The 18,275-nt window shown below is 40.7% G+C and overlaps 1 protein-coding gene across 1 annotated transcript; it reads left to right on the top strand.

Moving 5' to 3' along the window:
* Nucleotides 1–38: 38 nt before the first annotated feature.
* Nucleotides 39–9,462, top strand: LOC126633963 (uncharacterized). Its single transcript, XM_050304475.1, has 4 exons — nucleotides 39–778; nucleotides 7,832–7,987; nucleotides 8,068–8,562; nucleotides 8,636–9,462. Exons 3-4 carry the CDS (start codon nucleotides 8,083–8,085, stop codon nucleotides 9,068–9,070), a joined length of 915 nt encoding a protein of 304 aa, XP_050160432.1. The 5' UTR covers nucleotides 39–778; nucleotides 7,832–7,987; nucleotides 8,068–8,082; the 3' UTR covers nucleotides 9,071–9,462.
* The last annotated feature ends 8,813 nt before the right edge of the window (nucleotides 9,463–18,275 follow it).

The following is an 18,275-nucleotide window of genomic DNA, read 5'->3' as shown; positions in this document are numbered from 1 at the left end:
TGCATGATAATCATAAAATAAAGGTAGATTAATTGTTTAACTTTATCGTTTGTGACCTTTTAGTATAGGCTTACTTTAGTTGGCTAAAGCAATACGCTACTTCCTCTAAACTTAAGTTCGAAACGTCATAATCAACTGGCCAAACTCATGTTTGCATGACAATCATAAAATAAGTGTGGATTAATTGTTCGACTTTACCGTTTGTGACCTTTTAGTATAGACATAGTCGAGTTGGCTAAAACAATATGTTATTACCTCTGAACTCAAATTCAAAACGTCTTGTTTTGGACTATGATTCTAGAACAAAAGTTACTTTTGTTTTGAAATTGCAATTTGAGTTGGTTTCTCTGTCTGTGTGTTCTGTGAATTTGTTTTGAGAACAAAAGTTACATTGGTTTTGAAATGGCATGCTTGATTCATTTAAAAGTAGGAAAAATTGGGATTTTTGCAGTGAATTTGTCCTGTTTTGGTTCAATGGTTTGGGCAATATGGAGAGCAATTTGGGAATTTGTTACCAAAACATTGATGGATAACATGTATATTATTATTATTTTTTTTTTACGTAAATGTTGAATGTCTAATGCCTTATCATTTTGGTTTTTAACATGCCATTGTTTATCTATATCCAAAATGAGTCTGAATCTTTTCAAATAAAAGTTACATTCTGATTTTAGAAACTGTAATTCACTTTTTATTGATCTTTTCCTATATATTTGATTTACAGAGCTCTTGGGTTGTCAATTTTGACTGGAAATTCTACTCCTCACATGGATCATAGGTAAAAAACACTATTTTCTTTTCTTATTACTTTTTCCTTCAAATGTGTTTTATTCTAATTGTCTCTTTATATATTGTAAATTTCCAGCACTTATGCAAACTTCATAGCATATAGGAAAGCAAATGTTTTTTATTTTAGGTACAAAGAGCCAAATATGTTATCTATGTCTTTAATGAAATGGTTTAGTATTATTGCTTTTAATTGTTTAGTTTTAACTGATGTTTGGATGCTTATATATTCTTCGTTTTGTCTTTTTGAACATGAACGGATAATCATATTGGAATAGATTATATTTTTTTAGTTCATTTTGCTCATCAGTTTATCTTCTTTGAACCAAATGCAAATTCCAATCTTTGCATTGTTAAGCTCTGAAATTACAACAAAAAAACTTGCATGAAATTGAAGTTTTCTCTGATTGAGAACTCATTTTTCTTCAACTTGATGTTTTCTCGGATTAATTTCTGAATAATTTAGAAATGGTTGTTAAATTGTGTTACGATTTCAAAACCTGCGGTGGAGCGCGGCCATTTTTTCTTTTATTTACTAAAATGGTGAGGAAATCATTATGTTGATGCACAAAATCAGTGGGGACTGTGGTACAACAGAAAGTGTCAAGGACCTTCGCTAGATTGCTTCAGTCACTAGTGTGGATAAGTATATAAATGGATAAAGACAGGGAAGCAAACACAAGATGTACGTGGTTCACCCAGATTGGCTACGTCCACGGAGTAGAGGAGTTCTCATTAATTGTGAAGGGTTTACACAAGTACATAGGTTCAAGCTCTCCTTTAGTGAGTACAAGTGAATGATTTAGTACAAATGACATTAGGAAATATTGTGAGAGAATGATCTTTATTTATAGAATAGAGTTTCTAGTTTCATTCTGACATTGACACGTGTCGTGTTGTGATTGGCTTCTGATGTTGACACGTGTCGCACTATGATTGGCTTCTGATTTCGACACGTGTCGCACTGTGATTGGCCTCATGATTGGAGGGAAACTCTTCTGGGTCCTTGACGGTATAATGTTGACTGGTGCTCAGTAGTTTCGGGATTGGTCAAGTATGGTACAAACAGTGCTCCCCTAAGTTCCCAAGTGAGGGAAGCTCCTCGGTTAGGGACTTGCAAGATCCAAGCCATTGAGTAATCACGAAACTTCTAAGTACCGAAGTGTGGTATCATTTTCACTTGCCTTATTTGTCTCATATGTAGATGTGGCATCTTCTCTGGAAGTACTTTTCCTCCATCGATGGGTGGTATCTTTAACCGATGAAGATGCACAAGGTAATGTATCAATTTCACTTGAAGCTTTACTTGTAGTTTCGGGCTTGGTCAAGTACGATACAAACCCTATAGTAGGAGTCCCCGAAGTCGCCGAGTTAGGAGATTTGGCGAATGAGGTAACAGACAAGGCAATCAGACTTCCAAGCAAGCAACCTGGATTGGAGGTTCGACTTCGACTTCCGGTTGATTGTTCTCTTTCTCCTTGTGTCGTAAACAGCAACAAGGATAAAGAGAAGTAAATGGAAAAAAGATGATATGAGATACTTTTGCTTTTGAATAAGTAACTTTCCACAAGCTTATTCTTGAACTGGGCTGGAGGGTTTTCTGGTTTCCTTCAGAGTACAAGGCCGACTTAAGAATTTGAGGGTCAAAACAAGTCCATCAAATCTAGAGTATGTTCGACCCTGATGATATAGGATACTTTTGCTGTTGACAAAGTAATGGATGTATCGGCACGTGTTCTGTTACGCTTATCTCCACATGCTTCCTTGTATCCTTCTCACTTGCCCTATCTGTTCCTTAGGTAGATGTGGTATCTTTTCTGGAAGCATAAGATGTTGAAGATGAGTACTCGAGAGTAATGTCAGGTAAGTAATCAGGCAAGGGGTTCTAGGCAGTCAATTCCTGACTGGAAGCTTGATTCCAAGTGCTGACTGATTGCTCTTTTTCTCCTTGTCTTGCGGTAAAAACAATGCCAAAGGAAAAGACAGGGAAAAAGCATGATATGGGATACTCTTGCTTTTAACCCTGATGATATGAGATACTCTTGCTTTGGTGTGGCTAGTTTGCAGAGGTATTATCGGGAGGAAAAGAAGCTAAGTATTTCGAGAGACTCTGCTGAGAGTGCCCTCTCGGATGTGAAGAAAAGTTGAGCAATTTTTTTTTTGCAGGTCTGCCTGGCTGTGGAGGATGGAGGTCGACATATATAGGAGTTTTTTTAACAACAAGTAATTCCTTTACCCTTCTTGGTCATAGCAATGTAGTGGGAACTGCAAGCTTCACGTGTTTTAACTTTGTCAAAGCACTTTGAAAAAGTGGTTTGTGGTATCTGGAAAGCTGATGTTGTGTGTGAAGATTGCAGACAAGCTTTATCCAAGGAAATTTGGCTCTCGAAGTTCGGAGAGCGGTGCCTCTTCATTTTTGAACAAGCAATCATGTCGGGGATCTGGCTCTCGAGATTCAGAGAACGGTGCCTCTTCGATTTTTGAGAAAGCAATCCTGTTGGGAGTCTAACTCGAGCAGTGTCTCTTCGATTTTTGAGAAAGTAATCATGTTGGGAGTGTTTTCTCGAATGTGAGTAAAGGTTTAGGCATTTTTGCCAGTCTGCCTTGCCATGGAGCACAGAGATTGACACACATTGGGACTTTCGAGTTATCAAGTAGTGGTGTTGTTCCTTTACCCTTGTGGGTAATAGTAGGGTAATTGGTCCTTCAAAATTTATGTGTCTAAACTTTGTCAGAGATCTTTGGCAAAATTATCTGTGGTACCCGATGAGCTGATGTTGTGTGTGGAAAATGGTGCATTTTCGGAATCCGGAGAGTGGTGTCTCTTCGATTTTTTAACCAACGACCCTGTTGCCTTTTCTTTTATAAAGGCACCAATTGTGTGCAAGAAGTACATTCAGAGAGTTATTGCTTGTAGGAATTTTCCTTTACTTCGGAAATTTATTGCCCCTCATTTCTCCTTCATCATTTCTGAGAATGTCTGGTCCATCCGACCGTCATTTTGACTTGAACTTTGGTGAAGAGGCAGCCATGCCTTCTTAAGACAACATATGACGCCCATCATTCTTATCCCCTACTGGTCCTCTTACCGATGGGGACTCTGTGATGAAGAATGATATGATCGCTACGATGGTGGTCAGGAACCTTTTTCACTCCCAAAGATAACAGACTACTTTCCAAACGGTCTGATGAGTTGGCTGTTAAGGATTCTCTGGCTCTCAGTGTTCAGTGTGCAGGCTCTGTGTCTAATATGGCCCAACGTCTATTTGATTGAACCCGCCAAGTTGAATCATTGACGGCTGAAGTGATATGTCTCAAACAGGAGATCAGATGGCTCAAGCATGAGAATAAACAGTTGCACATGCTCGTACATGACTATGTTATAAACATGAAGAGAAAGCTTGACCAGCTGCAGATGGTCAGATTTTACTTGATCATCAGAGGTTTGTGGGTTTGTTCTAAAGGCATTTATTGCCTTCATCTTCTAGGGTTGTACCACGTAATGAAGCTCCAAATGATCAACCTTCGGTGCCTCCTCCTTCTGGGGTTCTGCCTAGTACTGAGGCTCCGAATAATCACCTTCTGGTGCCTCCTATTTCTGGGGTTCTACCAACTGATGAGACTTCTCCTGAGTAACCTTTGTGAAGGCTCCCTCTTGTTTGTTTATTTTGATTCATGTATATGTACATATTTGTAACTTATCAGAGATATCAATAAACAAGCTTTGCTTCATTTCAACGTATTGTGTTAAATACACCAAGGCCTTCTTCACTAAGTTCTTTGAATTTTTCCTTTTGTTGAAGCTTGTATGTTAAAGCTTTGTGAGTGAAACATGTTGGTTGAGGTAGTGCTCCCTTAATTTCCCGAGTGAGGAAAACTTCTCGTTTGGAGACTTGAAAAATCCAAGTCACTGAGTGGTCGTGAGAATTCAGAGTATCAAGGTGCAGTGGCATATGGTAGGAGTCCCCCAAGTCTCCGGTCGAGGAAGTTGACGAATGAGACATTTCCTTTCTAAGTGGTAGCCCAAAACTCTTTCTTCATATATATTTGTTATGAAAGTTGTTAGGCCCAAAGAAGAGGAGGCCTAGGCTTTTTTTTTTTTTTTTTGAATTTTTGAATTTTTGAATTTTTGAATTTTTGAATTTTTGAATTTTTGAATTTTTGAATTTTTGAATTTCCGAAAAATATATATATATATTTCAAAGCTTTGTAGGTAAATCTTTGGTGTTGAAGCTTTGTAGGTGAAGCTTTGTTGGGCACCCTGAATTTATTTTGCTTCACACTATCTTGATCAAGATAGTGTGAAGCTTTTGTGTTGAAGCTTTGTAGGTGAATCTTTTGTGGTCAAACTTTTGTAGGTGAAGCTTTTGTGGGTCAAGCTTTTGTGGATCAAGCTTTTGTGGGTCAAGCTTTTGTAAGTGAAGCTTTTGTGGGTCAATCTTTTGTGGGTGAAGCTTTTGTAGATGAAGTTTTTGTGGGTGAAGCTTTTGTAGGTCAAGCTTTTGTGGGTCAAGCTTTTGTGGGTCAAGCTTTTGTAGGTGAAGCTTTTGTGGGTGAAGCTTTTGTGTTGAAGCTTTTATGGGTGAAGCTTTTGTGTTGAAGTTTTTGTAGGTGAAGATTTGGAGTTGAAGCTTTTGTTGGGTACCATGAATTGATTTTGCTTCACACTATGTTGATCAATATAGTGTGAAGCTTTTGAGATTTTGTAGTTGTCTTCCATTGATGAAGTTTTTGTTGGTGAAACTTTTGTGTTGAAGCTTTTGTAGGTGAAGCTTTGGAGTTGAAGCTTTTGTTGGGTACCATGAATTGATTTTGCTTCACACTATCTTGATTAAGATAATGTGAAGCTTTTGAGAATTTGTAGTTGTCCTCCATTGATGAAGCTTTTGTTGGTGAAGCTTTTGTTGGTGAAGCTTTTGTGTTGAAGCTTTTGAGTTGAAGCTTTTTTTTTGGTACTATGAATTGATTTTGCTTCACACTCTTGATCAAGATAGTGTGAAGCTTTTGAGAATTTGTAGTTGTCCTCCATTGATGAAGCTTTTGTTGGCACCATAAATTGGTTTTACTTCACACTGTCTTGATCAAGAGTGTGAAGCTTTTGAGATTTGTGGTTGCTCTCCATTGATGAAGTTATTATTGGCACCATAAATTGGTTTTGCTTCACACTGTCTTGATCAAGAGTGTGTGAAGCTTTTGAGAGTTGTGGTTGCTCTCCATTGATGAAGCTCTTATTGGCACCTTAAATTGGTTTTGCTTCACACTGTCTTGGTTAAGAGTGTGTGAAGCTTTTGAGAATTGTAGTTGTCATTCATTGATGAAGCTTTTGTTGGCACCATAAATTGGGTTTGCTTAACACTGTCTTGATCAAGAGTGTGTGAAGCTTTTGAGAGTTGTGGTTGAACTCCTTTGATGAAGCTCTTGTTGGCACCATAAATTGGTTTTGCTTCACACTATCTCTATCAAGAGTGTGTGAAGCTTTTGAGACTTGTGGTTGCCCTCCATTGATGATGCTCTTGTTGGCACCATAAATTGGTTTTGCTTCACACTGTCTTGATCAAGAGTGTGTGAAGCTTTTGAGAATTGTGGTTGAACTCTTTTGATGAAGCTTTTGTTGGCACCATAAATTAGTTTTGCTTCACACTGTCTTAATGAAGAATGTGTGAAGCTTTTGAGAATTGTGGTTGCCCTCCATTGATGAAACTCTTGTTGGCACCATAAATTGATGAAGCTAATGTGTTCACCTCCTCCCCCCATTTTTGTTTCAGATTTTTGTTTTAGGGGAAGATGGGGTGCTGCAAGTTTGAAATTTGAAAACTCCCTAGCTTGTGTGGAAGTTTGAAGACTTTCCATGTGGGGTTTTCTCATGGTTTGAATTTTGAATTTTGAATTTCTTTGGCCATGTTGAACCCTATAAGAATGAGAAGTTTCCACTCTTTTCATTGTCTTTATTTGCTTATTTTGTAGTGATTTTTGGAGATAGAGTGCTCTTATAGTTGAGAGAGATTTCGGCATTGCTTTGTGCCATCTTCAGGTTGGTAGTCTTCTCCACTATATCACATGCTTTCATTCTTGTTGAATTGTTTCAGTGTTCATGTATTTGGTTGAGAACATAATGAACTGATTGAGCATTTCTCCACACCCTAGGAACTTCCTTATGTTTCGATCTTTCATGTGGTGATAGAGTTTGTTTCTGTTTGTTGTAGATGTTAGAGTTTGGAAGTCCTAGTGATGGGGGCTCATCTAACACTAACTCTAGGTTTGAGCTTGCAATGTTGGAGTCTTCAGGGCCTTTGTTGGAGTCTTGTACAAAAAATTCAAGATTGGGTGATCTTTGTAATTGCCAAGCCTTAGCCAATATTGGTTCTTCCTCCTTCATATCAGTGGGTGAAGGGGTTGTTTGTGACGCCATACCCATATTTCGCTCTGAGTTCACAACAGACCATTTAGTGCAAAACTTGTTAGATAGCGAAAATCAGCTTGAGGCCCTAAGGCAGTCATGTAGTATCCCCCGTAGTGTAGGAATATGTTTGGTGCATCATGAAAAATTGTCCTCTGAACCACCCAAGGATCATGTTATGCTCTATACCCGGATATTATTGACTTTAGGGGTGAAGCTGCCTTTACACCCGTGGTTGCAACAGATGCTGTCTTTCATTGGCTATGCGCTTGGGTAACTCTACCCTGGTTTTTGGGATACCTTGATCGGGTTTAATATTATTTGGATGGAATGTGGGTTAGGTGAGCCTTCCTTTCATCAATGGCGCTACTGCTATAAGATGCGCTCGGTGAAAACATGCACTGGGTATGCCGAGTGTGCATGTCGTAATGAGAGAGAGCATATTGTCTTTGGTAAGAAAAAGGTGTACTGCACTTGGAAAAACCGTTGGTGCTTTCTTTATAATGATTAAGAGTATGCTAAAGGTGTCACACCTGAGCGACGTGTTCCTACTCACTTCCAGACTGTAGGTTGTAATGTATCTATTGTTTGCATTATTTGCTATTTGTTGTGATTTTCTCTTGCTTCTAACATTTTTTCTTCGTGCAGTGACGCAAGGGACCATCAAGCTGTCTGGACGGGAGCTAGCTGACGTAGAGAAGGTGTTGAGGGTGCCTAAAGAGGATAGACATTTGGGCAAGCTACGACCCTTATTTCGAAAATACGATTTCCAGCCCCTAGTGTTGGAATGCCAGAGACAAGCAAGTAATTTGTGTCTTTCATTTCGCCCTCTCTTTCTTTTACAAAGTTGCATTCCTTACTTTGATTTTTCTTGTTCAATGGAGAGAGTGGCCAAAAAAATGGAGACTAACGCCAAGAAAGGGAAAACACTTATGTTAGTTCCCATAGACGACATTTTGTTTCACAAGGGAACTCGTAAGCACCGGGTGAGGCCAACCCCTAAACCTAAGTCGCAAAAGGAGGTCATCAAGATTGCTACCTCAAAGAAGGATGAAGCTGAGGTCATTGGGTGTGCTGCTGCCATAGTTGCAGGGGAGGAGAGACGACTGTTGCCTCATCTTCCTACCATCAATCCCATATTTCCTCCAACCATGGAGTCTACTGACCAAGAAGGTGGCCCTAGCTGTAGCCGTAAGAGAAAGTACAAGGATGAGGTTGGCAGCATTTATTGGAATGACTTGAAGGTTGCCATGCAGCCAAGTAGTTTTAGGTATGTCAATAATTGCCTGGTAGGATGTCGATCCACTGTTGATGAGCTTGGCGAGCCACTAGATGAGAACGAATCAGATCGTGACCGGATGATGAGGCTATCTTCTTATGTAAGTGTTACTTTGTCATTTCTTTGCTTTCTCCCCTCTTTTTCCTGGTAGTGACGATTATATTGTCTTGTAGGTCTGGACCGAGTACTATGACAGATTACGAGAAGTCGAGCGGTACAAGGCAAAGTTTAAAGAGAATAAGCAGTTTGTGAATAACGCCAGAAAAACGAGCAAAGCTTTGGCTGATGTCATCCACCTTAAGGATGAAAACTTTGAGAGTTTAAAGAGGCGGAATGGTGAGAACGTGAGGCTCAAGAAACAATTGGAAGAGACTAAGAAACAATTGGAGACAACCATCATTGAGGTTTCCAAGGTTAAAGAGGAGTTGGATAGTGCCTTGGTTGAGGTTTCTGGGCTGAAGAGAAGTATCCCAACTGAGAGGGATGCTGCTGTGCAGGAGTTCTTAGGTTCCCAGGTTTTTCACGATGCTTTTAAACCTCACTGCATCCGAGCGGCTAATTTTGAGAAAAGGAAATGGATGGCCGTTCTTGATCGTTACTACAATTGAAGCATTATCTGAAAGTACTGTGATGAGATTGATGAGTACCGACAAAAGGGTAAAGCCTTCATCCTCGCAGTTGATCCTAGTAATGATGATGACTCTGATAATGAGGCTAGTATCAGTGAGCAGTCTCAGGAGAATGAGGATGGTCCTGGAGATACTGAGGAAGGTGGTGATGGCGATGGGGTTGAAACGCAAAGTGATATTGTCAGGGGTTCGGCCTCAGATAAGGATGACTCGTAGTGCCCACTTTTTCTGTATGTACTCTGGATGTATGAGTTTGTTGTTTGTATGGCATGTGCCATGTACTCTGGATGTACTAGTTTGTTGTTTGTGTGGCATGTGCCATGTACTCTGGATGTACTAGTTTGTTGTTTGTGTGGCTTGTGCCATGTACTCTAGATGTATTAGTTTGTTGTTTGTGTGGCATGTGCCATGTACTCTGGATATACTAGTTTGTTGTTAATTACCAAGTATTTGCACTATCATTGAGGAATGCCTGGCTATGTTTGAGCAAATCTTTTGTTTAGATATAACCCATAACTTGGATGTACTAGTTCTATCCAGTACTGTTTGTTTATTTGTAGTCTTGTTGACATATACTTAGACTTGATTTCCTGTTGAAAGCATTCATGTTGAAGCTTTGAACCCGAGTGTTTCATTGCTAGGAATGTAAGAGGATTAGGACCGAGTTGTCTAAATCACCTCTTTATTGAATTCATGCCAAATAGTCTTCGTTATATAGGATGCCGAACGGCTGAAGCTTAACACTTGTACAATGTGAGTTTACTTGTAACAACACTTCAAGTGATCAATGTTCCATGGATGGCCAATGGTCTTGCCATCAGAGCTTTTAAGCTTGTAGGAGCCAGGACGACTGATGCCAACAACTTCAAACGGTCCATCCCAGTTTGGACTAAGTGTTCCTTCACTCGGGACTCTGTCGCAGAGTAATATTTTCTTCAATACCCAGTCTCCTACTTTGAAAAAACGAGGTTTGACCCTGGAGTCATAGTAGTTGGAGATGAGCTGCTGGTAGGCGACATTCCTCAAGTGAGCCTGGTTTCTATGTTCCTCGACTAGATCTAAGTTGAGGGTAAGTTGTTTGTCATTTTCGCTTTGCACATAGTTCTGGACTTGGAATGTTGCTTGCTCAAGCTCAACTGGGACAACTGCCTCCGTACCAAAGGCAAGTGAAAATGGGGTTTCTCCTGTTGATGTCCGATACGAAGTACAGTATGACCAAATAACTTGGGGTACAAATTCTGGCCAACAACCTTTAGCCTTGTCCAAGCTGGTTTTCAAAGTTCGCTTGATTATTTTGTTGATGGCTTCAACTTGTCCATTAGACTGAGGATGAGCTGGGGAAGCAAAACATAAGTTGATGTTGAACTTAGAGTAGAACATCATGAACTTATTGTTATCGAACTGTCGCCCGTTGTCAGTGATTATCGCATTGGGAATGACGAATATGCAAATGATGTTCTTCCATACGAAGTCTTCTATTTTTGCCTCAGTAATGGTTGCCAAGGGTTCTACTTCGGCCTACTTTGTGAAGTAGTCAACTGCAACGATTACATAGCGGACATTGTCATTCCCTGTAGGCATTGGGTCGATCAAATCAAGTCCCCATTGGGCAAAGGGCCAAGGGCTGATTATAGGAGTGAGCGGCTCGGGAGGGGAGTGATGAATAGTTGCGTAGCGTTGACACTTATCACATAAGCGGGATACTCTGATGGTATCTTGGTAGAGTGTTGGCCAATAATATCCTTAGCGAAAAGCCTTGTGTGCTAGGGATCGAGATCCAACATGATCTCCGCAGGCTCCTTCATGTATTTTCCGAAGGACAGTTTTTGCCTCTGCTGGCGTAAGGCATCTTAGGTATAGTAGGTTAAAACCCTGTTTATAGAGTTGGTCATTAATGATCAAGTAACGGGTAGCCTTGTATCGAATCTGTTTAGCTTGGACTTTGTCATTTGGAAGGGTGCCATGAGTAAGGAATCTATAAATCGGGGTAATCCAACTATCCCCCTGTTATAAGTTGCACACTTCTGCAGCCATGGTGCTTGGTGCTGCCAACAATTCGACCTGAATTTTTCTCCCAATCTTGTCTTCCACTTCTGAGGCGAGGCGAGCCAAAGCATCTACATGACTGTTTGCCGCTCGAGAAATTTGGGTGATCTGGTAGTGGAAGTGCTTGAGCAACAATTGTATTTGTGCCAGATAGGCTGCCATGGAGCTATCCTTAGCGTCAAAGTTATTGGTGACCTGGTTAACCCTAAGGTGTTTGTCCAAACGTAAGCCTGCTATGAGGGCTTCATATTCGACCTCATTGTTCGACGCTTTGAATTTGAAACGAAGAGCATACTCCATCGCCACTTTGTCAAGGGTCGTAAAAACTAGTCATGCTCCATAACCCTGTTGGTTAGACGAGCCATCAACATATAGACTCCAAGCTGGGGCTATTGGTTCTATTTTATGAGATTTCGAGGGTAATGAAACCATTTTTTTAGCCGTAAAAAAATGTCAACATGATATGTGAAGTCGGCGATGAAGTCTGCCACTGCTTGGCCCTTCTCAGCTGGCTTTGGTTGGTAAAAGATGTCAAACTCACCCAATGTTATCGCCCATTTGATTATTCACCTGGAAGTGTCAGGACTTTGGAGTATCTGTCGAAGATGATGATTGGTAAGCACGATGATGGAGTGTGCTTGGAAGTAAGGGCGAAGTTTTCGAGCAGACATGACCAATGCTAGAGCCAATTTCTCAATGTTGGAGTATCGTGTATCCACATCTTGTAAGGCCTTGCTAACGTAGTAGATAGGCCGTTCGACATTGTCATCCTTTCGAATGAGAACGGAACTTACTGCTGAAGCCGATACCGACATATAGATAATGAAAGTGTCACCAACCTCAGGTTTGGAGAACAGGGGGGCTTCACTCATGTAGTCTTTGAGGTTCTTGAATGCCTCAACACATTCATCAGTCCATGTAATGTACTTCTTACTTCCCTTAAATGCTTTGAAGAAAGGAGCACATCTGTCTGTAGCCTTAGAGATGAACCTAGTTAAGGCTGCCACCTTGCCAGTAAGGCTTTGGATGTCTTTTGAAGTTAACGGTTCCTTCATGTCGAGGATTGCTTTGATCTTCTCGGGATTAGCCTCAATGCCTCGTTGGCTTGTCATGAAGCCTAAGAATTTTCCAAAACCTACGCCGAAGGCACATTTGTTGGGGTTCAACCTCATTCGATATCTCTTCAGAATGGTGAAAGTTTCAGATAGGTTGGTGATGTGTTGGTCAGCATGTTTGCTCTTGACTAGCATATCATCAACGTAAACTTCTATGCTCTTCCCAATCTGTTCAGCGAACATTGAATTGACCAGTCTTTAATAAGTTGCTCCTGCATTCTTTAAGCCGAAGGGCATGACTTTATAGCAATATAGTCCCCTGTCGGTAGTGAAAGCTGTGTATTCTTGGTCCGGAGGGTTCATGAGGATTTGGTTGTATCCTGAGTAAGCATCCATGAAGCTCAAAAATTCACACCCTGCCGTAGAGTCTATAAGTCTGTCTATGAGAGGAAGATGAAAGCTATCATTTGGTCATCCTTTGTTTAGGTCGGTGTAATCGACACACATTATCCACAAGACCTTTTGGAGCAGGAAAATTTCCTTGGTTGGATTCTTCTTAACAAGGACAACATTTAGTACCCACGTTGGATAATTGACTTTGCGGACGAAGCCTATGCCTTTGAGTTTTTCAACTTCTGCCTTCATTGCCTCGTACCGTTTAGCGTCATAAGATCTTCGCTTCTGTCTCACTGGCTTGGTCTTAGGGCCAATACTTAAGCGATGACAGATGATATAGGGGAAAGATGCCTGGCATGTCCTCGTATGACCAGGCGAATACCTCAGTGTTCTTTTGCAAAAACGAAATCAATGCCAACCGAATGAGTGGTGACAAGGTGGTGCCAATCTTCACCATGCGATTCGGATAATCTTTTGAGATAAAGACCTTCTCCAACTCTTTAGCGGGTTGTGCTTGCTAGGTGAAAGAATCATCTCGAGGATCGTCAGGTTGAATGTTGCCACCGTGAAGATCCAAGTTGGCTTCGTCTGGACTGGTCTTTATGACTTGGTCATGTATAGAAAGGGTTTCCTTGGGCACAGACAGATGATGTTGCTTGACCGAAGTGTTGTAACATGATCGTGCACTAAGTTGATCTCTTCTGATGTAACCATTGCCATAGGGGGTTGGAAATTTCATCAACAACATATGTGTGGATACCATGGCCTTGAGATCATTGATGTATGTGCGTCCGAAGATGACATTGTATGCCGTTGGGCAATCAACCACCAGGAAGTTAGTGGTAATGGTAGCTGTGTAAGGGTCTGTACCAATGGTGAAAGGTAAGTGTATGCTCCCCAAAGGTTGCACGATATCACCAAAGAAGCTTATCATAGGGGAAATCGAGCAATCGAGCAAGTGTTCAGCTACATTAAGTGCCCTGAAAGCTTCAGCAAACATGATATTGACCGAAGCCCCTGTGTCTACCAGGATACGTCATACTTCAAAGTTGGCTATATGAGCTTCCACAATCAGTGGGTCGTTGTGAGGATAGATGATACCTTTTTCTTCCTCAGGGTAGAAACATATTGGATCCCAGTTAGGCTTTTGATACTTACCTCCCATGATGTCTTCCACATGAAACACTTGGTGGCCAGACCTTAAAACTCGTTCACTATTTTTCATGGCCCTGTTGGAAGATTTAGATATGGGTGTGCCACCACTTATGGAATATATCATATTCACCTGGCGTTGGTTACGGTTACCCTTTGGAAGGTGAAGAAGGAATTGATCAATTTTTCCTTCACGTGCCAAAGCTTCAATATGATCACGAAGGGTGATACACTTCTCGCCGTCATGCCCGTTATGCTCGTGGTAGCAGCAAAACGTGCCCATGTTTTTCGTAGGCTTGTAATCCAGGTGCCTCAGCTTTGGCTTCAGTATTAAGTGTGCTATGCTGGGATAAATGGCCACGCATGTGGTGTTCAAAGGTGTGTATGCCTCATACCTCGGGGTAGGAGCTGTCCTGACACGTGCTTGACCCACTGTGTTGACTGCCTGGGGTCTGAGATTATCATGGCGACACCCTTGGTTATCGCGGTAGTGTCCCTTACTCCTTTTACTAAAATGAGACTGGTAAGGATGAAAATCTTTCCTTTTGCCCTGAGATTGATATGTCTATTGACTTGGCAAAGTATTAAGTAAGGCAGGGGGAGACACCGCTGCCGTTTGGAAGGTCGAGGTCTTCTCATTTGGTTGGATCTGGCTTCCACTCCTTACTTGCTGATAAGGGGTGGTTGTGGGGGTTTCCCTTGATATGTCCTTACCTCGGCGGATGCATGGTTGTAAGCCTGTGCCATCACCTCAGAGTAAGTCTTCCAAGTATTGGCATTGATCATGTACTTGAAGAAACAATCACGTAGTTCTACCATGAAGGTCTTGAGGGCGGTCTTGTCATCTGCCTCAGCGCAGAGAGAATACTCATGGCTGAAACGATCGGCATACTCTCGTAGTGACTCGTCCAGCTTCTGGTGAATAGTGTACAAGTCATCTGCAGAATGCAAGCGATCGATCTGGAAGATGTGTTGAGAGACAAATAGTTTCATCAGTTCCTCAAATGAGTCTACTGTCTCAGATGGAAGACGGCAATACCAGTTTAGAGCTCCGCCAGAGAGGGTGGAAGGGAAGAAAAGACATCGCTCTTCGTCGGTGTGTATCTGATATGCCATGGTGGACTCAAAGAGGTTAAGATGTTCAATTGGGTCTTCTCTTCCAGTATAGAGTTGTAAACCAAGCTTTTGTTTTGTCTTTGCTTGAATGGGGTGTTGAGGATCCTCCTTGTGAGAGGGCCAGCCCTGGGTTGGTTCCAGTCAGGTATCTCGACCTGACGTTCGGCCTTTAACTTGTTTACTTCCTCAATGAGCTGTAGGACAAGGGGGTCCTGAATGGAGTCATGTACCACTGGGATTTTCTTCCGTAAGTCTCCATCACCTCTTGGAAGTAGGAAAGTTTGAGCAAAGGCGTGTGATTTTTCCTTGGACTCGCCGTACTGACTTCTAGGGTGAGTCTGTCAGAATACCTCAGAGTCTCATGTACCTTCATGTTCCTCTGGGCCCTGTCGTTCCTTCCCTAGATTGGCAGCTGGCCTAGGTCGTGGGAGGGGACCGAGTCTTTCAGAAACCCTTGGGTCATTGATCTTCGAGCATATGTGGAGGGGATTCTCTCGACATTACTTTAGGAAGTCTTGGCAGTCACAATAAACGGCTTTCGATCCTTCCAACCTTTCTGCAAAGAGGTGTCTTCCTCAACTTCTCCTGCTTCGAGTCGAAGCAGCTGGGTTGAGAGATGTCTCATGTTAATCAATGTTTTGATGATTAGCTCGCTCTTCATCAGGGATACCCATGTCGAAGGAAGGTGACCCTCCGTGTTAGAGGGTTTCCAGATGATGGTTGATGTCCACAGGGGCAACGAGCTCACGGGTTTAAGTATGCCTAGTTTCGTGAAACGTCTCAAATAGCTTCTCATATTGCTATTGGAGGACCTCCTTCTGCATTGCTGTCTTGTTGTTCTGAGCTTCTAGCTCATCGACTTTAACTTGAAGAGCAACCCTCTTTCCTTCCTTCTTTCATTGTTTTGCACTAAGTGCAAGAGGGGTGTCATTCTATGTGTTGTGGCTTCGTTCGCTCCCCATGTTGGAGAGGGATGCCTGGTCAAAAGAAAGTGTACGAATGGTGGAAACCAGCTTGACAAAGCTGAAGAGAGTGGGAATAAGTGTCGTTCCCACAGACGGCGCCCAATGTTGATGCATAAAATCAGTGAGGACTTTGGTACAACAGAAAGTGTCAAGTTTGTGACCTTCGCTAGATTGCTTCAATCACTAGTGTGGATAAGTATATAAATGGATAGAGACAGGGAAGCAAACACAAGATGTATGTGGTTCACCCATATTGGTTACGTCCACGGAGTGGACGAGTTCTCATTAATTGTGAAGGGTTTACATAAGTGCATAGGTTCAAGCTCTCCTTTAGTGAGTACAAGTGAATGATTTAGTACAAATGACATTAGGAAATATTGTGAGAGAATGATCTCTATTTATAGAAGAGAGTTTCTAGTTTCATTCTGACATTGACATGTGTCGTGTTGTGATTGGCTTCTGATGTTGACACCTGTCGCGCTATGATTGGCTTCTGATTTCGACACGTGTCGCACTGTGATTGACCTCCTGGTTAGAGGGAAACTCTTCTGGGTCCTTGACGGTATAACGTTGACCGGTGCTCAGTAGTTTCGGGATTGGTCAAGTATGGTACAAACACATTCCATTATACTGTCTATATTTAGTTATAATAATTTCATTTGCATACAATTGATTCCAACCCAAATAGAATATTAGTTTGACTTAGAAACGATTGTAATGATTCAACACACAAATACCTAATTATCCTACCTGTAATATTTTTTGGAAAACCAAGGTTGGCGATATTTCTTCTTCATTGTGAACAATCAGGTAAATTCCACACTCAAAACATTACAGTATTCACTTATGTATCAGAGGTCGATATGATGCTAATTACTTTCTTTCCAAAATCAGGTTTGAGTGGCACTTTGAATGCAACAAAACTAAAATAAGGATCTTCAGTTGTTCTTTTTGGACTTGGTTCCATTGGCATTGCTGTAAGTGTGGACAAACTTTGTTGATCCGAAATCATTTATTATGTATACTTATACATGGCTTTGCCTAGGCTGCTAAAGATGTAAGTAATTTAATGGGAAAAATTAGAAATAGATTTATGCTTACAACATTATTTCTCTAGATTTAACAGAAATTTGGAGTGAAAGTTGCCGTTTATATCAACGTAGATACTCAACTTTTATATACAACCTTATAATTTATTAATTTGATCTGTAAAATCAACATGTTATTGCTGAGATGACCAATGACGAAGTTGACAAGAGGATAGCAAATCCCAAAGTTGTGTACATGCAATCCTCTAAATCAGGTTCAAATGTGCCTCAAATATGCAATCTTCTAAGAGTTAATATCACTGATAAATTGTGTTGTATATTATTATATAATAATGCATGTTTTATTTAAGAGTTACCTATAAAATTCAGTTTGGAAATGAGAAATTGGAGTTGTTTTCTATGTCGGTTATGGGATTGACAATTTTTGACTTAGTTTTGGCTAAGAAAGAATTAGACTGTTACTTATTAAGTTGAGTTAGGAGGATTGCGGTGTTGAAAATTAAGAAGGGTTAGTGCTATTGTAATGGCATTTGCATTTGTTTTGAACCTAAAAAATATTTGGCCCTTTTCTGTACTGAGATCTGAAGACATGAGAGTATCGAAAAGGATCCATTTATTAAAGTAACAACGCAATGGTGGTGAGAATAAGCGTTCTCAGGTACCTATGGATGTGATATGAATTAGGTGGATGATGTTGAAGCATCAGTAAAAAAAAACAAATAGGATCTCATATATTTTACATTAATCCATAGATTAGTGCTTGAATGATTAGCTTCTGAAACAAGAACAACACAATTTTTTTGCTTTTTTGTTTAGCTGTTAAAACACGTGCCTAGCCCGCAAGACATATTTTGCCATCTTAACTTGAAGGGCAATATAAGTGTTAATTGCATGTTGCTTCTGTTTCTCAAGAAATAGAGCATTTTCTTGCAACTGTATCTTTTGTAATCAGCTCGGTTGAATGTATATAGAAGCCGAATTGCTCATCTTACCGACACATTTCACTCATCTATCCCTTTTGTTCGTTCATGATTATGTTGATTTTTTTTCTTCAGGTTAAATGTCTTATTCATGTGGTTAAGGCTGGTGCATTCAAGTCCCGCAGCAATGCACTGACAATTTTGCTAGTTACCTCTAAACTCAAATTCAAAACGTCTTTTTTTGGACTATGATTCCAGAAACCATTACTTGTGATTAACAAAGCATATAACGAAAGTTTTAATTAGGGAAACAATTAACAATTCCTGCCGACCCTAATCTCAACAAGTTTCTCTTTTTGTTCTTCTTGTATGATGTATCAAGCTATAAAACGACACAAAGTTTACTTCGAAGATCTCCCTATTTTTTGGGTCAAATGATAAAGATGATACGTAGCTATCGAACTTAAATATTAATTTCAATACCT

The sequence above is a fragment of the Malus sylvestris genome, chromosome 1 (genome assembly GCF_916048215.2).
Source record: "Malus sylvestris chromosome 1, drMalSylv7.2, whole genome shotgun sequence".
Lineage (NCBI taxonomy): Eukaryota > Viridiplantae > Streptophyta > Magnoliopsida > Rosales > Rosaceae > Malus > Malus sylvestris.
Note: the sequence above shows the minus strand (reverse complement) of the source record. Positions and strands in the feature narration are given on the sequence as shown.